We start from the raw sequence: 15411 nt of genomic DNA, 5'->3' as shown, positions 1-15411 counted from the left end.
AAGTAGGTATTGAGCTGATCGCATAGTAACTGGGATGGAGGGATTTGGGACGAAGTTCGGTCGGAATAGGCCAGATTGTTTACTATGCTGAATATTTCTCTGGATTTATTTTCCGCTGCCACTATTTTGGTAGAGAAATAGGTGGTTTTGGCAGAGAGAATTGCAGATTTATATTTAGTACGTGATTTGAGATAGAGGGTTTTTGATGCAAGGGAATAGTTTCTTCTCCACTGTCTCTCCGCCTGTGGAGCAGATAGTTTTAGCTCTTTTAGGTGGTCGTTAAACCATCTGTTAGCATCCTTTTGTCGACGGATGGAGATGCGACGCAAGGGGGCCACTGAATTGCAGCCTCCAGTCAGCCAGGTCTTAATGGCATTGGCTTGAGAATGGGAGGAGAGACCGGAGAGAGTCAGAACGGAGGTACGAAGCAGGGAAGACAAGGCAGCAAGGTCAACTCTGTTCCAATTCCGTGCCCAGGTGTTTCTGACGTGTGGGACTTTGGATACAAGATGGTGAGAAATAGAAAAGGAAATAAGGGCATGGTCGGACCAACAGCAGGGGGATACAGTCACCGGGGATAAATGAAGGTTGAGGGACCAAACCTGGTCCAAAGCGTGACCGTGGGAGTGGGTGGGGACAGTTATGTGTGAGACGAAATTTAGAGAGGAAAGAGATTCGGTGAACTCTTTGGAAGCGGTGCACTCAAAGGGGTCCGAAGGCCAGTAATTGAAGTCGCCTAGCACCAAGACCGAGGCGTAGTTGACCACCAGATTGGCCAACAGGTCTTGAAATGCTGGCAGGAATAATGAGGAAGACTGGGGTGGACGGTACATGAGAAGACAAGTGATAGGGGGAGAGAAGGATAAGGAGCGAGCCACAAGAAATTCAGTAGGGGCGATGGGAGAGTAGGAAAGAATTTGAAAGTGTAATTCTGACCGGGCGATTAACGCCACACCGCCACCGGCCCTGCCCGCCGGACGATCGGCGCGCAAGGCAATGTAGAAGGGGGGGAGGGTAGCCAGGAGGACAGGAAGAGAGGAGTCACAAAACCAGGTTTCGGTTAATAGCAGCAAGTCGGGCTTCTCAGAGTCAAGCAGAGTGAACAGCTCATGATGGTGTTTGACCGCTGACCTTGTATTAAGTAAAAGAACAGATAACGGTGGAGGAGAGAGGGGGGGGTCAGGCAGGGGGGGGTTCAGCGATAGAGAAGTCGATCGGACGGAGAGTGATCTGGGTGTGGAGGGAGGGAGAAGACCTAACGAAGCAATATGTCTTTGTATGATTTCTGGAAGAGGCCAGTCTCCTTGGAGTGAGGTGAGCTCCTTGGGAGAATAAGAAGTATGTTGGGCATGGGGTCGTGGAGGCGATTTTTCCTCCTTTATCTTTAAATCAGATGAGCATTGAGAGTCTTTTATTGGCTTCACGTCCTTTTCTTGTCTGTGCTCAAATCGCCTTTCCCTCTTGTACTGCTTATTAGATTAGTCCTGCAAGGAACGAGGAGAATGTGTATCAGAAATCTGATACCTGTCTGGAGTCTTGATTTTAGTGCTATCACGAAAACCACAAGTGTTTGATTGGTTCAGATGCTTCATCCATCACCACCCCCTTTTGTACCACATCACGAAAACCATAGCATCTCTCGGAGGGCTCAGAGAATGGAGAACCTGTGCGAGGTTTACCTGTGTTTATTTAGATAAATCACAGGTCTGCTTGGCTTCCTTGTCCATACTAGGTTGTCAAGAGGTGGTTTAGTAGGTCTGGTTCCTAAATGATCACATCCTAAAGATTTATACACATCTGCAATCGTTCTAGGTAGTTCATGTTCGTGGTTTGCTTGTCCAACTGCTGCAAGACTCTGGCATGTAGCAGAGATGCCACTTTTCCTTTTAATGTGAGATAAAATTGTTGTAGACACCACAGGAAAACTTCCAATTAGTTTCATCCCCAAATCCAGGGCTGCAGCAGCCCTGTGTAAGGACCTGTATTCGTTTTAGCATGTCCGGCAAGACTCACATGGACGGAGTGCTGTGACAGATGGTATATACTATGGCAAAGACTGTCCCCCAAGTTTTGCAGTCACCTATTGCAAGAACCATTCCATGGGGTAAGCACTATGTCAGTATTCTGTGCTTGTCTTGTGGTCCTGTAAGGGGAAACAGCATCAATTTGGTACGTTTTTAGTGGGCAATTCAAAATTGAATTTTCTCATGATTAGTGGGAACATATGGAGTCAAGCGTCAATATAGACTAAATAGTTCAGTATATAATTGTTGTAACTGCTGAGCATTAAGATGTGTGATATCAGAGTATGGAGAGTATCCAGCTAGAGCTGGCCAGGTGGCCCCATAATTACTAAGGGGACCCATAAGTACAGGTGCCAGTATGCGTGGAAGGGCACTGCGGAACCAAGTGGCATGTTCTCAATGAGATAATGGTATTTCAATAAGCACATATGCTCTGTATTTTTGTGGTGGTGCAACAATTATATATTCATGAAATGTGTTAGACTGAGCATCAACAGCTGGAAAATCGACCCAAGAATAAAGACTTCAAAGCGATAGCCATCGTGGACCTCAACCACAAAAGTAAAATCACCACTTGCATTAGTAAATCCATGGTATGTTACATGTGAATGGACAGCAGGTCTGCAATTAACAGCAATAGCAATTTATGCTGGCACCGCCATAAGAGTAACAGAAATGGAAACAAGGAGAAAACATTAACACTTGAAAAAACACCGAATTTGGTGCTTCCTAAACACTGTGGAGGATTAATATCCAACACCACGGACATCTCTGGTAAAAGGTGTGTGGGCTATTCTGGACACACTCAAGCACTACTCAGGAGGTCTGTGCAATAAGTACCAGACCAACCGTTAGTGGTGCTATGTTGCAGACATTCTTCTCAGAAACAGAACTATGCTTGGGAACACAAGACATCTGAATGTAGAGCTTGAGTCACCATACCACATCAGTACTTATGTGCCCAAATCTTACTATCTCAAAGTGCCTTACCTGCCCTCCTAACCTTCCCAGAGCAAAAGGTAAATTGGCACCTCAGAACACAACTCTTTAGCCCCTACAGATCATCACCATTGGTTTTCTAATTTGTGCATGTCAATATAAACAAAAGAAAGACACAAGGAAAGTTTACTATATTTATTGAAACTATCAGGCTCTATTATGAAGCAACTGTGCTGAAATTGGAAAAGATTTGCAACTAAGTAGAAGAATTAGCTTTACAAATAAACTGTATAAAATGAGAAGCTCTACCATGGTAAATGATATATCCGCCTACGCCCAGCCTCACTACATTAGCACAGTGATGTATCGGAGATCTCTGGGATTAGAATGGGCCTCAATACACCTGGCATTTGTAGTTAGGTGAGCTGCATCTCAGGTTGCTCAAAGCTAGTGTGTCTGTGTGAGGACATTTTCCTCTGCAAGAATTCTCCTCTTTAGTTTCAGAAGGCAATTCATGGTATTTATGATAAGAGGTGCAGTACTTGAAAGCAGCAAACGTTCTTCGGTTTTGTGTCTAAATGCCACCATATGTTGGTAACCAATCCCAGAAAATAACAGGGCACGGTGTTGTTCGACCTTGTAAAATGTTCAGACGTGTCCCAGAGAGAAGAACTAAATAACAAAAACATATACGGTGTATTTCTAAAATAATATTGTGTTTAATGTGTGAAAAGCAAAGCAGCGTGCAGTTATGCTAAAATAAGGGAGAACCAAATGGGCCTTAAAGGGAACTCACAATAAAGAACTGGTGTCTGAGGCCCAATATTTATACCAGGGGCCTTTTAAAAAGTGGGAGAAGCTTCTAGAGGTTTCCCTTTTAAGTGCAGAGGATTCCTGCCTGCCCTGGCTCCATTACTACAGAGCGTACACAGCCCTTAGTGTGGAGGCAGGACACAGACTATTCAGGTGTAAGTAGGGGTGTGCCCAGCTCTGCCCTCCCATCCTGTCAGTGATGGCACATCCAGGCACACCTAAGCTCTCCATTGTGTGTGGCTGTGTAGAAGGAATACACAAAGTTTAACTTGGATATAGCCTGTCATGATCAGACCAAAGAACTCATTATTCACTGACTGAAACATGCAATGGACTATGCAAGCAGGTCAGTGATTATGTTTGATCCCCACGGTCCTTAGTTGAAAATTGTCAATGGACTGAAAACTAACACTATTGATAGTTGGCTACCTTAAATCTATATTGAAGTTTTATTGTTGCTATTTATTTTTTCATTCATAATTGCTTCTTAACTTGCACTCTTCCCTTCGTTCTAAATCTGCTTGAGCAGAAGCTTTTCTTTTATATACCATATATAAATTAAATGTTTAGTGAAATTATCAAAGAAAGGATTCCACGACGAGAAGAATGTTTCCTTTTGCATATATTTCAGAAGATATTAGTAAATATAATATGTTATATAAACATTGTTATGGTCTTAATTAACTAAAACAATAAATGTGACTTGACACAGCCCAACTTTCATCTACACCCAGTCATGTTACCCAGAGACAGGCTGCAGGAACTAAATGTCTAAGGCAGGAAAATACCAACTTTCTAAAAGTGGCATTTTCAAAATTGTAACTTAAAATCCAACTTCACCATGAACGAGGATTATTCGTTATAATTCCAAAGACACCAAACATGAACTGTTCTCATGTTTCCATTTGGAAGTTACAACTTGATAAGGTACCTCGAATGCTATCCCATAGGAGAAGCATGCCTTGCAGTACTGAAAAACGGATTTAAGAGTTTTTCACTCCACAACATGTAAAACTTAAAATTTGAAGTCCCAGTATTAACCCCTTCCATGCTGCCGTCGGCCATTGGCCGACGGCAGCACTACCTCGCTGGTGCTGCTGTCGGCCAATGGCCGACGCGGCCCCGCCTGTTTTGCACACTTCCGCAAAATCGGCGGCGCAGCCAACGGGTTAAAATACATTGCACCATGCACTGTGGACTGTTTATGGCTTACTTTAGGGATAATTTATATGTATTAAAAAGGAAGGCTATTTAAATGATGTATATGATATTCTTAATCGTATGTTTTTTTTTGTTTTGTTTGTTTAGTTCAGAATAATTATTGAATTTTTAGAAGGTGACATACAAAAAACAATACATGAATACATGAGATAGCAATAAAATCTGATTAATAGCTTAATACAAATAATCATTAAAATAGAATAAATCATTAGAGTAAGATAACATAATAGTCAATCAAGGGGAAAATAAATTCATGGGAGGGAAAAAGGACATAGGGAAGAGGGGGAGAGTGCATATTAAATCATCTTATATGAGACGTAGAGTTACTATTAACATGTAAAATTGAGTACATATAGAGTGTTAACCTAAAACAGAATAATAGTGAATAATTATTATTATAACAACAAATATGAATCTGTAGGTAACCAGAAGGATTTATAAGAGAGCATATTATGATTAATTCCATGTAATGATAATTGTGCACCTCTTCTTGTAAAGATAATTCATGATCACCAAGCATGAACAGATAGAGACGAAGCATCCTTCCAACAAAAAGTGATCAATTTTAGAGCAACAGAAATTAAGAAATTAAACAACTTTGCTTCAGAATCAGTAAGAGGGTAAGAAAGCACAACTGATTTACAAATTAACAATTTATAAGAAAGAGTCTCTTGAATAGGGAATATTTTCGATATTATGGCCCAAACTTCAGACCAAAATTTCATAATAATGGGGCAATCATATAACATATGTTGTAAGGACCCAGGATGCAATTTACAGTGCCAACAAATATCTGAAGAAAGTAACTTAGCACGATGCAGACGTATTGGGGTCCACAATGAATTAAACAAAATATATGCATTAGTTTGATAAAGAGACACCGGTAACCAACCAGAAATGCTATTGAGCCAAATAACTTTCCAAGAGTCACTGGATAGAGAAATGGAAAGCCCCGAGTTCCAAAATGTAGAAATTACATTGATTTTAGTACCAATTGAGGAAACACATTTTTTGTATAATATGGAAACAGCGTTTGAAGATTTAGAAATAGCATTAAGATAAATTATCAAATCAGTTGTGACCGTGGAAGGAACTCCATTAGGAAATGAGTCTAAAATGGAGTTAGTGAAAAGTTGATATTTAATCAAATCAGTATTAGGTAATTTAAATTTCAATTGCAATTTATCAAAAGGAAGAAAAGTATTATCACAAAATATATCTTTAAGGTAGAAGATGCCCGCTTTAATCCATGAATTCCAGAAAGTTATATTTCTATTCAATTTAATAATAGCACTATGCCATATTGATAAATCCAATGTAGAAATTAAAGGGGAAGCAACATTTAAATCTAAATCATTGAATATCAATCTTGAAGATTTGATTATCGACGAACGGTGTACAATAGTAGCTTTATGAGACATAGTAAGCAAGGATGGTAATGGAAAAGGATCCACAAGCGATGCTTCTATATCAAGCCAAATAGGAGGTTTAACTATAGGAGAAGCAATAAACAATAATGAGCTTTGTTTTAATATGAATGCTTTATGGTAAAGTAAAAAGTCAGGAAGGCCAAATCCTGCATGATATTTAGGTATTTTTAATTTTTTGTAAGCAATTCTAGGAGGTTTGCTGTTCCAGAGAAATTTAGATAATAATTTATCAATTCGTTTATAGAACGTCAGTGGAAATTGAGTGGGAATCATAGCAAGGGAATAAAAAAATTTAGGGGCAATATTTATTTTTATAGATTCCATTCTCCCCCACCAAGTAAGATGAAGGGAAGACCATCTAGTAGTTTTATTTTTAATGTAGTCAAATATAAAATCACTATTTAATTTTAACGTTGAAGGTACGGAGGAGGAAAATCAAATACCCAGGTATTTCAGTTTATTTTGTTGCCAAATAATATCATTCACAGGTAACATATCAGGGGTACACAGCATATTTAGAGGGAAAAATTCAGTTTTACTAACATTAAGTTTGTATCCAGAGACTACAGAATATTTGGCAATAAAATCTAATAATAGTGGGACAGAGGAATTTGTTTTCTAATAAACAATAACACATCATACGCATATGCCAAAGTTTTGACAGTAACATTTTTAACTGTAATACCTTGAATATTATCACAATTACGAATACAATTAAGAAAAGGTTCAATGCCCAACAAAAATAAAAGTGGCGAAAGGGGACAACCTTGCCGCGTACCTCTAAATAGGGAAAATTGAGTGGAAATTTGGCAGTTGATAAATAAACGCGCAGTGGGAGCATAATACAAAGCAGAAATCATACGAATAAAAGAGGGACCAAAATTAAAGGATATTAAAGTTCTAAATAAAAATTGCCAATGAAGTTTATCAAATGCTTTTTCTGCGTCTAAAGCCATAACTCCTGCGGGAACAAGAAGAGTAGAACTTTGTTCAATAACATGTAGCAGTGTTCTTATGTTATTAGCGGAGTATCTATAATTCATGAATCCTGATTGATCAGGGTGAATAATAGAATGGAGTATAGGAGCTAATCTGGAGGCAAGGATTTTAGCATATAATTTACAGTCTTGATTTATCAAGGATATGGGGCGATAATTAGAAACTAGAGTAGGATCTTTATCAGGCTTGGGGAGCACAATAATCAAAGCATCAGCAACGGAGCCTGAAATGGTGCCAGAGGAACCAAAAAATGAAAAAAGGTGAAATAAGTAAGGTAAAAGATGAGGTTGGAATTCTTTATAGAATTCGGCAGTGTGGGACTTGGCCCTTTCCCCAGAAATTTTTCGTTTTTTACCCCTTTTAATTTAGAATGCCCCTATTGTAACAACAATGTATTGGCCTTGTGTAGTGAGGATTGCCCTGTGTACTGTGAAACTGATGTTAAGATGCAGGTGTCTTATACCCCTAACATGGCTGCCACTGACCACTGCTGCTGCAGCGGGGTTAGTGGGCGCATTCTAGTGGCTAGGGCCTGGCTGGAACCCTCCAAACAATGTATCAACTTAGCCTGCCAGCCTGCCCACAGGTAGAATGGTGGAACCTCCTAGAACCCCCTGGAACCTTCTGGAACAGGTGAGGTGACACCAACTGCCACTGCCAACTGTCAACTGGCACTGTATAAGGAAAGGAAGGAAAACTTTCCTGTCAGAGTGACTGAGGGGAAGACCTGGGGAAGAACCTACGCAGGAGGATAGGCAGTGGGGGTCAGGGCAGGGTCTTATGATGCTGGAAATGACAGGGCCGAGAGTGCTGCTTTACAAGTATTGAGGCATCCTGTACCCCCCCCCCACTGACCTAACCCCGCGGAAGGGAACCCCCAGGGACCACTTGAGGGGATTGGCTGAGGAGATCTAACACCAGCCACCAACTTAACCCCCTTCAAGGAAACAAGAAACCAAAGGGCGCAAGAAACATCACGCCAACAAGAAACTAAGCTTCTATTCACAAGGGCGCAAGAAACATCACGCCAACAAGAAACTAAGCCTCTATTTACAAGGGCGCAAGAAACCTAAAGCGCTAAGAAGAAATTAAATCATCACAGGACTTTTGAAGAAGCAAACAGGTATTGGCGCGGTACTGACCCTGCGTTTCCTGATGTTACCTGGGGTCTCCCTTGCTAACCTGCTACTGGGGTGTCACCTGTCCTGTATATCTAGCGCTGCCCTTGCTGACCCTGTGAAGAGCGCTGAAGTAATGGAGGGGGTTGCTGCCTTCTGAAGCGCTATATTTGCCTGAACTGCAGCACCCTGAACTGAATGTTATTAGACCTGCTGGTCTTGCCCCCACCTCGTGTGGGCCAAAGCGCAATAGCCCTGCACCCTGCTGTCTGTGAAGCGCTAGAATCCTGGGCGTGATTCCTGCCTGAAGCGCTATATTCTGTGGTGCCCTTCAGCAGCGCTACCTGGAATGAACTGTCTGCCGAGCGCTACCTCTGCTGTGAATTGCCTGCTATATCGTAGCGCTGTGAATCCTGAAAAGCGCTATCCCCCTGAAGCGCTGTGTCACCAGGAACTTCTGTGGCTCTAGAAGTTGCTGCCTTCTGAAGCACTGACTCCCTGCTCCCCCAACGCTCCTTTGCTGTCCCTGTGAAGAGTGCTGAGGTACTGAAGGGGGTTGCTGCCTTGTGAAGTGCTGTACCTGCAGGGTGCTATTATCTAAACCAGATTGCCTGCTGAAGCGCTGTCCCCAGCATTGCCTGTGGCCAAGCGCTGTCATGTGAGGAACTGAGGGAGTGCCCAGGGAAGCGCTGTAATTTCACTCCAAGCGCTTTCTTGAATGTCCCATAGAAGCACTGTAATTGTGCCTCCAAGCGCTCTCTTGTAGGCCTCAGAGAAACGCTGTATTTTTGACCTGAAGTGCTCACCTGTTGGCCCCTATGTGCCTCTAGTGACGTGGAGGCCATTAAGTTACTGTTTATGCCTGAGGACAGGCTTGCCATTCATTAACTGTTTGGGCCCTGGTTCCGGCGTAGGCCTAAAGACATACGGAGTTCACCTGCGATGGCTTAGCCCTGCATAGGGGAGTCCAAGGCATAGTAAAATGCCCATTGAGAATGCGTTACTGAATTGCTTATTGAAATGTTCACCTTAATTAACAGAAATGTTTTACTAGTCTAAAGCAAGGCCTGTGCTTGCTTAATGAGATGTTGCTCTCTAGCAATGAGTAATGTTCTATTTATAAGTTACTTAATGAAATGCCTATGCCCGATTCCTTCCCTGTAATGTTTACTCCTGATTAGGGGGAGGTTACCTATGATTGGGGAAGAGTTTTGAAGTGGTTATTCCTGCTTGGAACCAGGATTATTCTGAACTATAGAAGTTTTATTACACCCCTGCCCCAGTGTTATAACCTCTACTTATTTACAGGATTACTCTTGGGTGCTGAGAGGTTTATGCCTGCTTAATGTAGGAATTAGAATGTTGATCCTGGCCTGGGGGTGGAAACGCCAACAGCTGCATAATGAACTGTGTCTGCTGACTAATGAAACATTTATTCATGTTGGTTGAAAGGTGGAGCACATGCCCACAGTTATGGAGTGAGGTGCTCCTTGCTTTAAAGAAATGTTTACATTTACTAAAAGGCTTTACATGCATAAACCAAGTCTTCTAAGCTCAGGCTTGCCTGTTAAAAATGGTTATCTCTGCCTTGAAGAGTTGTTATCTGTTGATTGCTGAGTAGGTGAACGTTAATGCTATAAGGATATAGTTACACTGCCTAATGAGATGTTTTATCCGCAGTGGCATGTTTTTATTCCTGCCATAGGAGTTTCATTCCTGCCTAAGGAAATGGTTAATGAAATGTTTTACCCTCAGTGAAGTGTTTTACTTCTGCTAAACTGATTATCTCTATTGCAGGAAATGTTTTACCTGTAAGCTCCTGATTAATAGGGGGAAGGCCCTGCCTGTTCAGGCATCAGGTAATAGGATGGTGTGTGATGCCTAAAGGAATACTTTATGCCTAATGAAAGGTGTTGACCTCATTTGAGGAAATGTTTACTCCTGCCCAGGGAAGGGTCTCATACCCCTGCTATAACAGAGATCTACTTACACCTGCTCAATGTAGGGATTTCTACTTCCCTGATGGAATGTTGGTGTAGCCCTGATACAGTTAAACCTGCACAAGGGGATGGTTACCTAGATTGCAATGTTTTCTCCTAGTTAGTGCTGGCTAATGCAATGGTTAGCTGGGCCCAATGAGAAGTTCTCCCAAAGGGATGCCCAACCTTGTTATATGGAATAATTATTCTTAATGAAATGTTTAATTCCTATTACAGGAGGAGAGTTACGTCCACATACTTTTGTGGCAAATGAAATGTTTCATATTTAAGGAAATGTTTGAACTACACTTAACGAATTGTTTATTCCTACAGCGGGGAGATGTTTCTGTTATGGAACTGTCCCTTTGTTTACCTGAGGAAATGGATATTGATGCTTAATGCAGTGTTGTTCTTATGACTTTGAGATGTATTCCTTTCAGGTACTGACCAAGAAGCAAGGCGTAGGTCGGGCCTGTGTCCCACTAAAAATGTATTTAACTATTTATTGATCCAATATTTAATACTTATTGCAGAACGGATATTTATTCATCTAATATTGATCGCAAGTTTTGAGACACATGTATTTTAAATGAATTTATGATTTCCCTGATCCTGCTCGATCTATCTGATTATTTATCTTAATACAAATCACTTGTTTTTCTACAAGCTCTGGAGTGGAGTCATTTATTGCATGCCCAGGTTTCTGTCTCAGTGTGAGTGTGTGCTGCATGATCGCTTAACACATGTGCTTTCGGATGCCTACCCGCTCGTGCCATGCTACCCTAGGGGACTGGTGACCCCAGTTCCAACAGGCAGGGATACCATCAGGACCAGGAGATTTATTTTTTTTAAGTGATTTGATGGCTTTCAGAATTTCATCATTAGTAATAGGCATATCTAATCCAAGTCTATCTGAAGGAAAAATTTGGGGGAAATCACAATTATTTAAAAAGGCATCAATTAATGAACTATCACAAAGATCCGGTTTGTTATAGAGTTTTGAATAAAAATCTAAAAATTCTTTTACAATGTCATTGTGGGATAATGCAATCTGGCCTTGGGGGCTCCGAATAGAGGTAATCTGTGTTTTATCTCTTTTAATACGTAAGTAATTAGCAAGGAGTTTCCCCGACTTGTTGGAATTGAACCTGAATTTAGCATTTGATTTAGCAAGTTGAACTCCAGCTCTGTTACTGAGAATAGAATTAAATTCATATCGGAGTTTTTGAAGCTTAAGTTTGTATTGGGGATCGTTGGATGAGAAAAAAAGTCATTCATATTTTGCTATTTGTTTCTCTAGGGTTCTAATATTCGAGTTAAACATTTTATTTTCATGAGCCATAATAGAAATCGTTGAACCTCTAATATAAGCCTTGAAAGCATCCCGTCTATTAACTATAGAAGTAGAATTTTCTGGATTGAACAAAAAATAGTCCTGAATAGCTTGTAATAATTTAGGTTTATTACGTTCATTGAGGGCAATACCAGTATTCATACGCCATCTGGATTGTTTAGTGAAAGTGGAGGAAATATTTAAAACAAAGGAAATTAAAGCGTGATCTGATATATCAATATTACCAATGACCGGAGCAGTTGCAGCTTGAATAAGGGAGGAGGATATTAAAAAATAGTCAATCCTAGAATGTGAATTATGGGGGTTGGAAAAAAAGGTAAAACATTTTTCAGTAGGGAAATGCAGTCACCAAATATCAACTAGTTTGGTAGTTTGAATAAAGGATTTAAAGGCGTGAAACACTTTAGGGGGGCAAAATCTAGTTGTAGAAAGCCTATCCAACAATGGGTCCGAAATAATATTAAAATCACCCCCAACAATCATTGGAACATTTCCTAATTGTAAAACTTCAGTAGTAATAGAAGACCAGAAAGCGGGATCATCTGCCGTAGGGCCATAAATATTAAGCAGAAAGTAGAGTCATGAATTTTGATTTTGGCTATTATATACCTACTCTCAGAATCTGAAATTTTATGTAAAACTTGACAGTGCAACCTTTTTGCAAAGAAAACAGCAACCCCATTTTTCTTGCCATTAGCAGGAGAAGATACAATAGTGTCAACCCACTTTTTATTCATATACTGTAATATCTTATCAATATGAGTTTCCTGAACAAAACAGATATCAGCTTTACAACTACCTAAGTAATCCAAAAATGTTTGTACGTTTGACTGGGTGTCGCAAACCTTTAACATTAAGAGAAACAATTTTAATATTGTGAACAGTAGCCATTATGAATAAGAAAAAAGGAGAAAAAGAAAGAAAATATGAAAACAAGAAGAGATGAAAAAGAGCATAGTTGAAATACAGAAGAAAACAGTAACTCTATAGTTAGGAACAGAAAAGGAGAAAAAGACAATAGGGAAAGACAGACAAACAAAATACATAAATAGAAACATAGAAACGCACACACGTTCTACAAGCATGGCCAGAACCGCTGAAGCCCGCAAAAAGAAGATTAATCAAATATGTGCCATATAACTTGCGACAAGAAGAAGTCAAGTGTTAAGGTCATGGGTATCCATTGCAGGTGGACTTTGCTGATCAAGAAAGGGCCTCAATTCCTCAGGACGTTGAAAGGATTTGGAGAAGTTATCTTTCCATATGCGCATTGTGGAAGGATCAAAAAGTCCATATTTAAAACCAAGGCTTCTGAGCTGCGGACGACAAGCAGAAAACTCCTTACGTATAAGCAACCGTTTCTTTTGCAAAGTCCTGGTGAATAAAAATGTTGTTACCATTCACCATTAAGGAAGGAATTTCTCTTGCAGCTTTCCTGATCATGACAAGATGGTGATGACGCAGTACTTTAAATATCATTTGCCGTGGTTTAGTATGCCGAGGGTTAAGATGAGAAGGGATTCTATCCACTTCAAATTTTTCTGGAAACTTGAGATTTAGAAGATCAGGAAGCAGAGATTCCAAATATAAACGACAACTTGAACCCTCAATTTCTTCAGGCAAATTAAAAATGCGAAGGTTGTACTGTCTATTCCTATTTTCCATGTCCAAAAGGTGCGCATGGATAGGAAGAATTTTAGCTACTAAAGGTGTAAAAGAGTCCACTTTATTGGTATTATCCTGTGTTTTAATGGAATTGTCAGAAATTTTCATTGACAAAGAAGCCATATCTTTACGCACGCTTTTAATTTCTGAGGCAATAGTGTCAGTATTAACACGTAAAGCTTGAATTTCCGCCAAAATTAAGGAAAGAGAAGTTTCAGAGGATTCCACCACCTTAGACTTGACTGGAGGAGGAGAGACTTGTTGCCTCCTTTTACTGTTGAGTGGGTGTTTGTTATCCATTTTGAGGTAAAAAGTTCACAATTTGTTGGTAATAATACACCAATGTGAAAATTAATCCAAAAATGTAGAGTAAATGGGCAAATATATGAAAAGAGCAGAGACAAACTCTTCAAAACCAATTGTCCAGCAGCTATAATGGACTGTGGGCGTGGCTAGGTCCAAGCCAGGCCCTTTCCTAAACAGCACTCCTCCCTCTGATGACACAGAGCAGGCAGTACCTGAGGGAAAGGCTGGGAGCAGGAACCAGGAGGCTAAAGAGAAGGCTTCCGCTGCACAAATTCGCCCAAAAAACGACACAGAGGCGAAGAATCAGGTGCGGAGGCAAGCGCTCTCAATTGCGGTCGAATTCTGACACAAAATTCGTCTTTTATAAGAAAATCGGGCCGATGAATTCACGGAGCAGCTGCGGCGGCCATCTTGCTTGACGCGCTCGCGCGTCTCTCCAATCATGTGGTTTTTCAATCCACCCTTTTCATCCATTGGTTTGTTGATGTCCGTCACATTTTTCCCCCTGCCAGTACAGCAACAAACGTGCTGCAATTGGTCAAGGCACTTCACCCATTGGCTAACTTCACAGTGGATGAGAACATTCTGCTCTTTCACAAAGTGTACATTCACACTCTAAGTAGTTGCCCAACAGTACCATGGACTACTGCGTGCTTTATGAGACTAACCCAATATCTTTGCTTTTAACCAATGTATGTTTATTTTGGTGCGGCCTACACCAAATATAAAAATGGAACAATAAACTAGTTTGTTTGGGTAGGTGTGTGGTGTCAAATGAGAGCATTTTGCTATGGTGCTCGTCCATTACAGTATAAAACCGCAAGCAAATGTGAAAATGGTGTGCTTTTATTACATTATCCAACACTTTTTAACTGATGTAAAGAGTATTTTATGCAATATCAGCTCAACAGTTGGGTTGTAGACTCAATCAGCCATAGTTGTATTATCCCAGAAGAGCAACATGGGGAATATCAATATAATACTTACCGTACTAATGAAAGCCAATCCGTTAGGAAGAATGTCAATGTCTTCGGAGCCAGTCTCTGCAATTAAAATAAAGTACAGGTTATTGTGTAAGCCTGGGCTAGCTAGATGTGGAATTATATTGATTGAGCGAAATGAGAAGACAATTTGCAGCACCATTTTCAAACATGCTAAAAGGAATAGGTTATACAAATATTTCTGAAGAGGCTCTCATAATATATTCCAATGATGTTGGAGTGAACCCAAGCAGGCTCAACCTTCCACAGAAGTCAGGAAAGGAGAAGGGAGCTGCCGCTTAAATGACTTTGAAAATGAAGGCGCAAAAGAGTTTATTTGTTAGGTTTCCCTAAAGATCCTTTGAAAATGTATAGGTGTTAAGGGCATTTCAAATTCTCTGCAATTTGACTTGCTTTTTAATATGTATGTGGCATCTTAGTTAATTTCTACCTTGCGCTTTCCACCCTGCCTCTTCCAAATACATTGGCTTTCATGCGTTATGATGGAGAATCATCTTGGAAAGAGAAGGGTTGTAGAAGGCCATATAAACTAGATTAATTTGAGCGATGAAATGCAGCCATA

The 15411-nt window shown here is 40.5% G+C and overlaps 1 protein-coding gene across 1 annotated transcript in view; it reads right to left on the bottom strand.

Moving 5' to 3' along the window:
- The window catches only part of LOC144784742 (serum paraoxonase/arylesterase 2-like), a 499971-nt gene that overhangs the window by 238395 nt on the left and 246165 nt on the right, over window positions 1-15411 (bottom strand). Inside the window, exon 3 of the mRNA XM_078663730.1 lies at window positions 14836-14891. Within this exon, the coding sequence (XP_078519856.1) occupies window positions 14836-14891 (56 nt within the window). The remainder of the gene's footprint in view (window positions 1-14835; window positions 14892-15411) is intronic.

Source organism: Lissotriton helveticus, chromosome 10 (assembly GCF_964261635.1).
Source record: "Lissotriton helveticus chromosome 10, aLisHel1.1, whole genome shotgun sequence".
NCBI classification, from domain to species: domain Eukaryota; kingdom Metazoa; phylum Chordata; class Amphibia; order Caudata; family Salamandridae; genus Lissotriton; species Lissotriton helveticus.
Note: the sequence above shows the minus strand (reverse complement) of the source record. Positions and strands in the feature narration are given on the sequence as shown.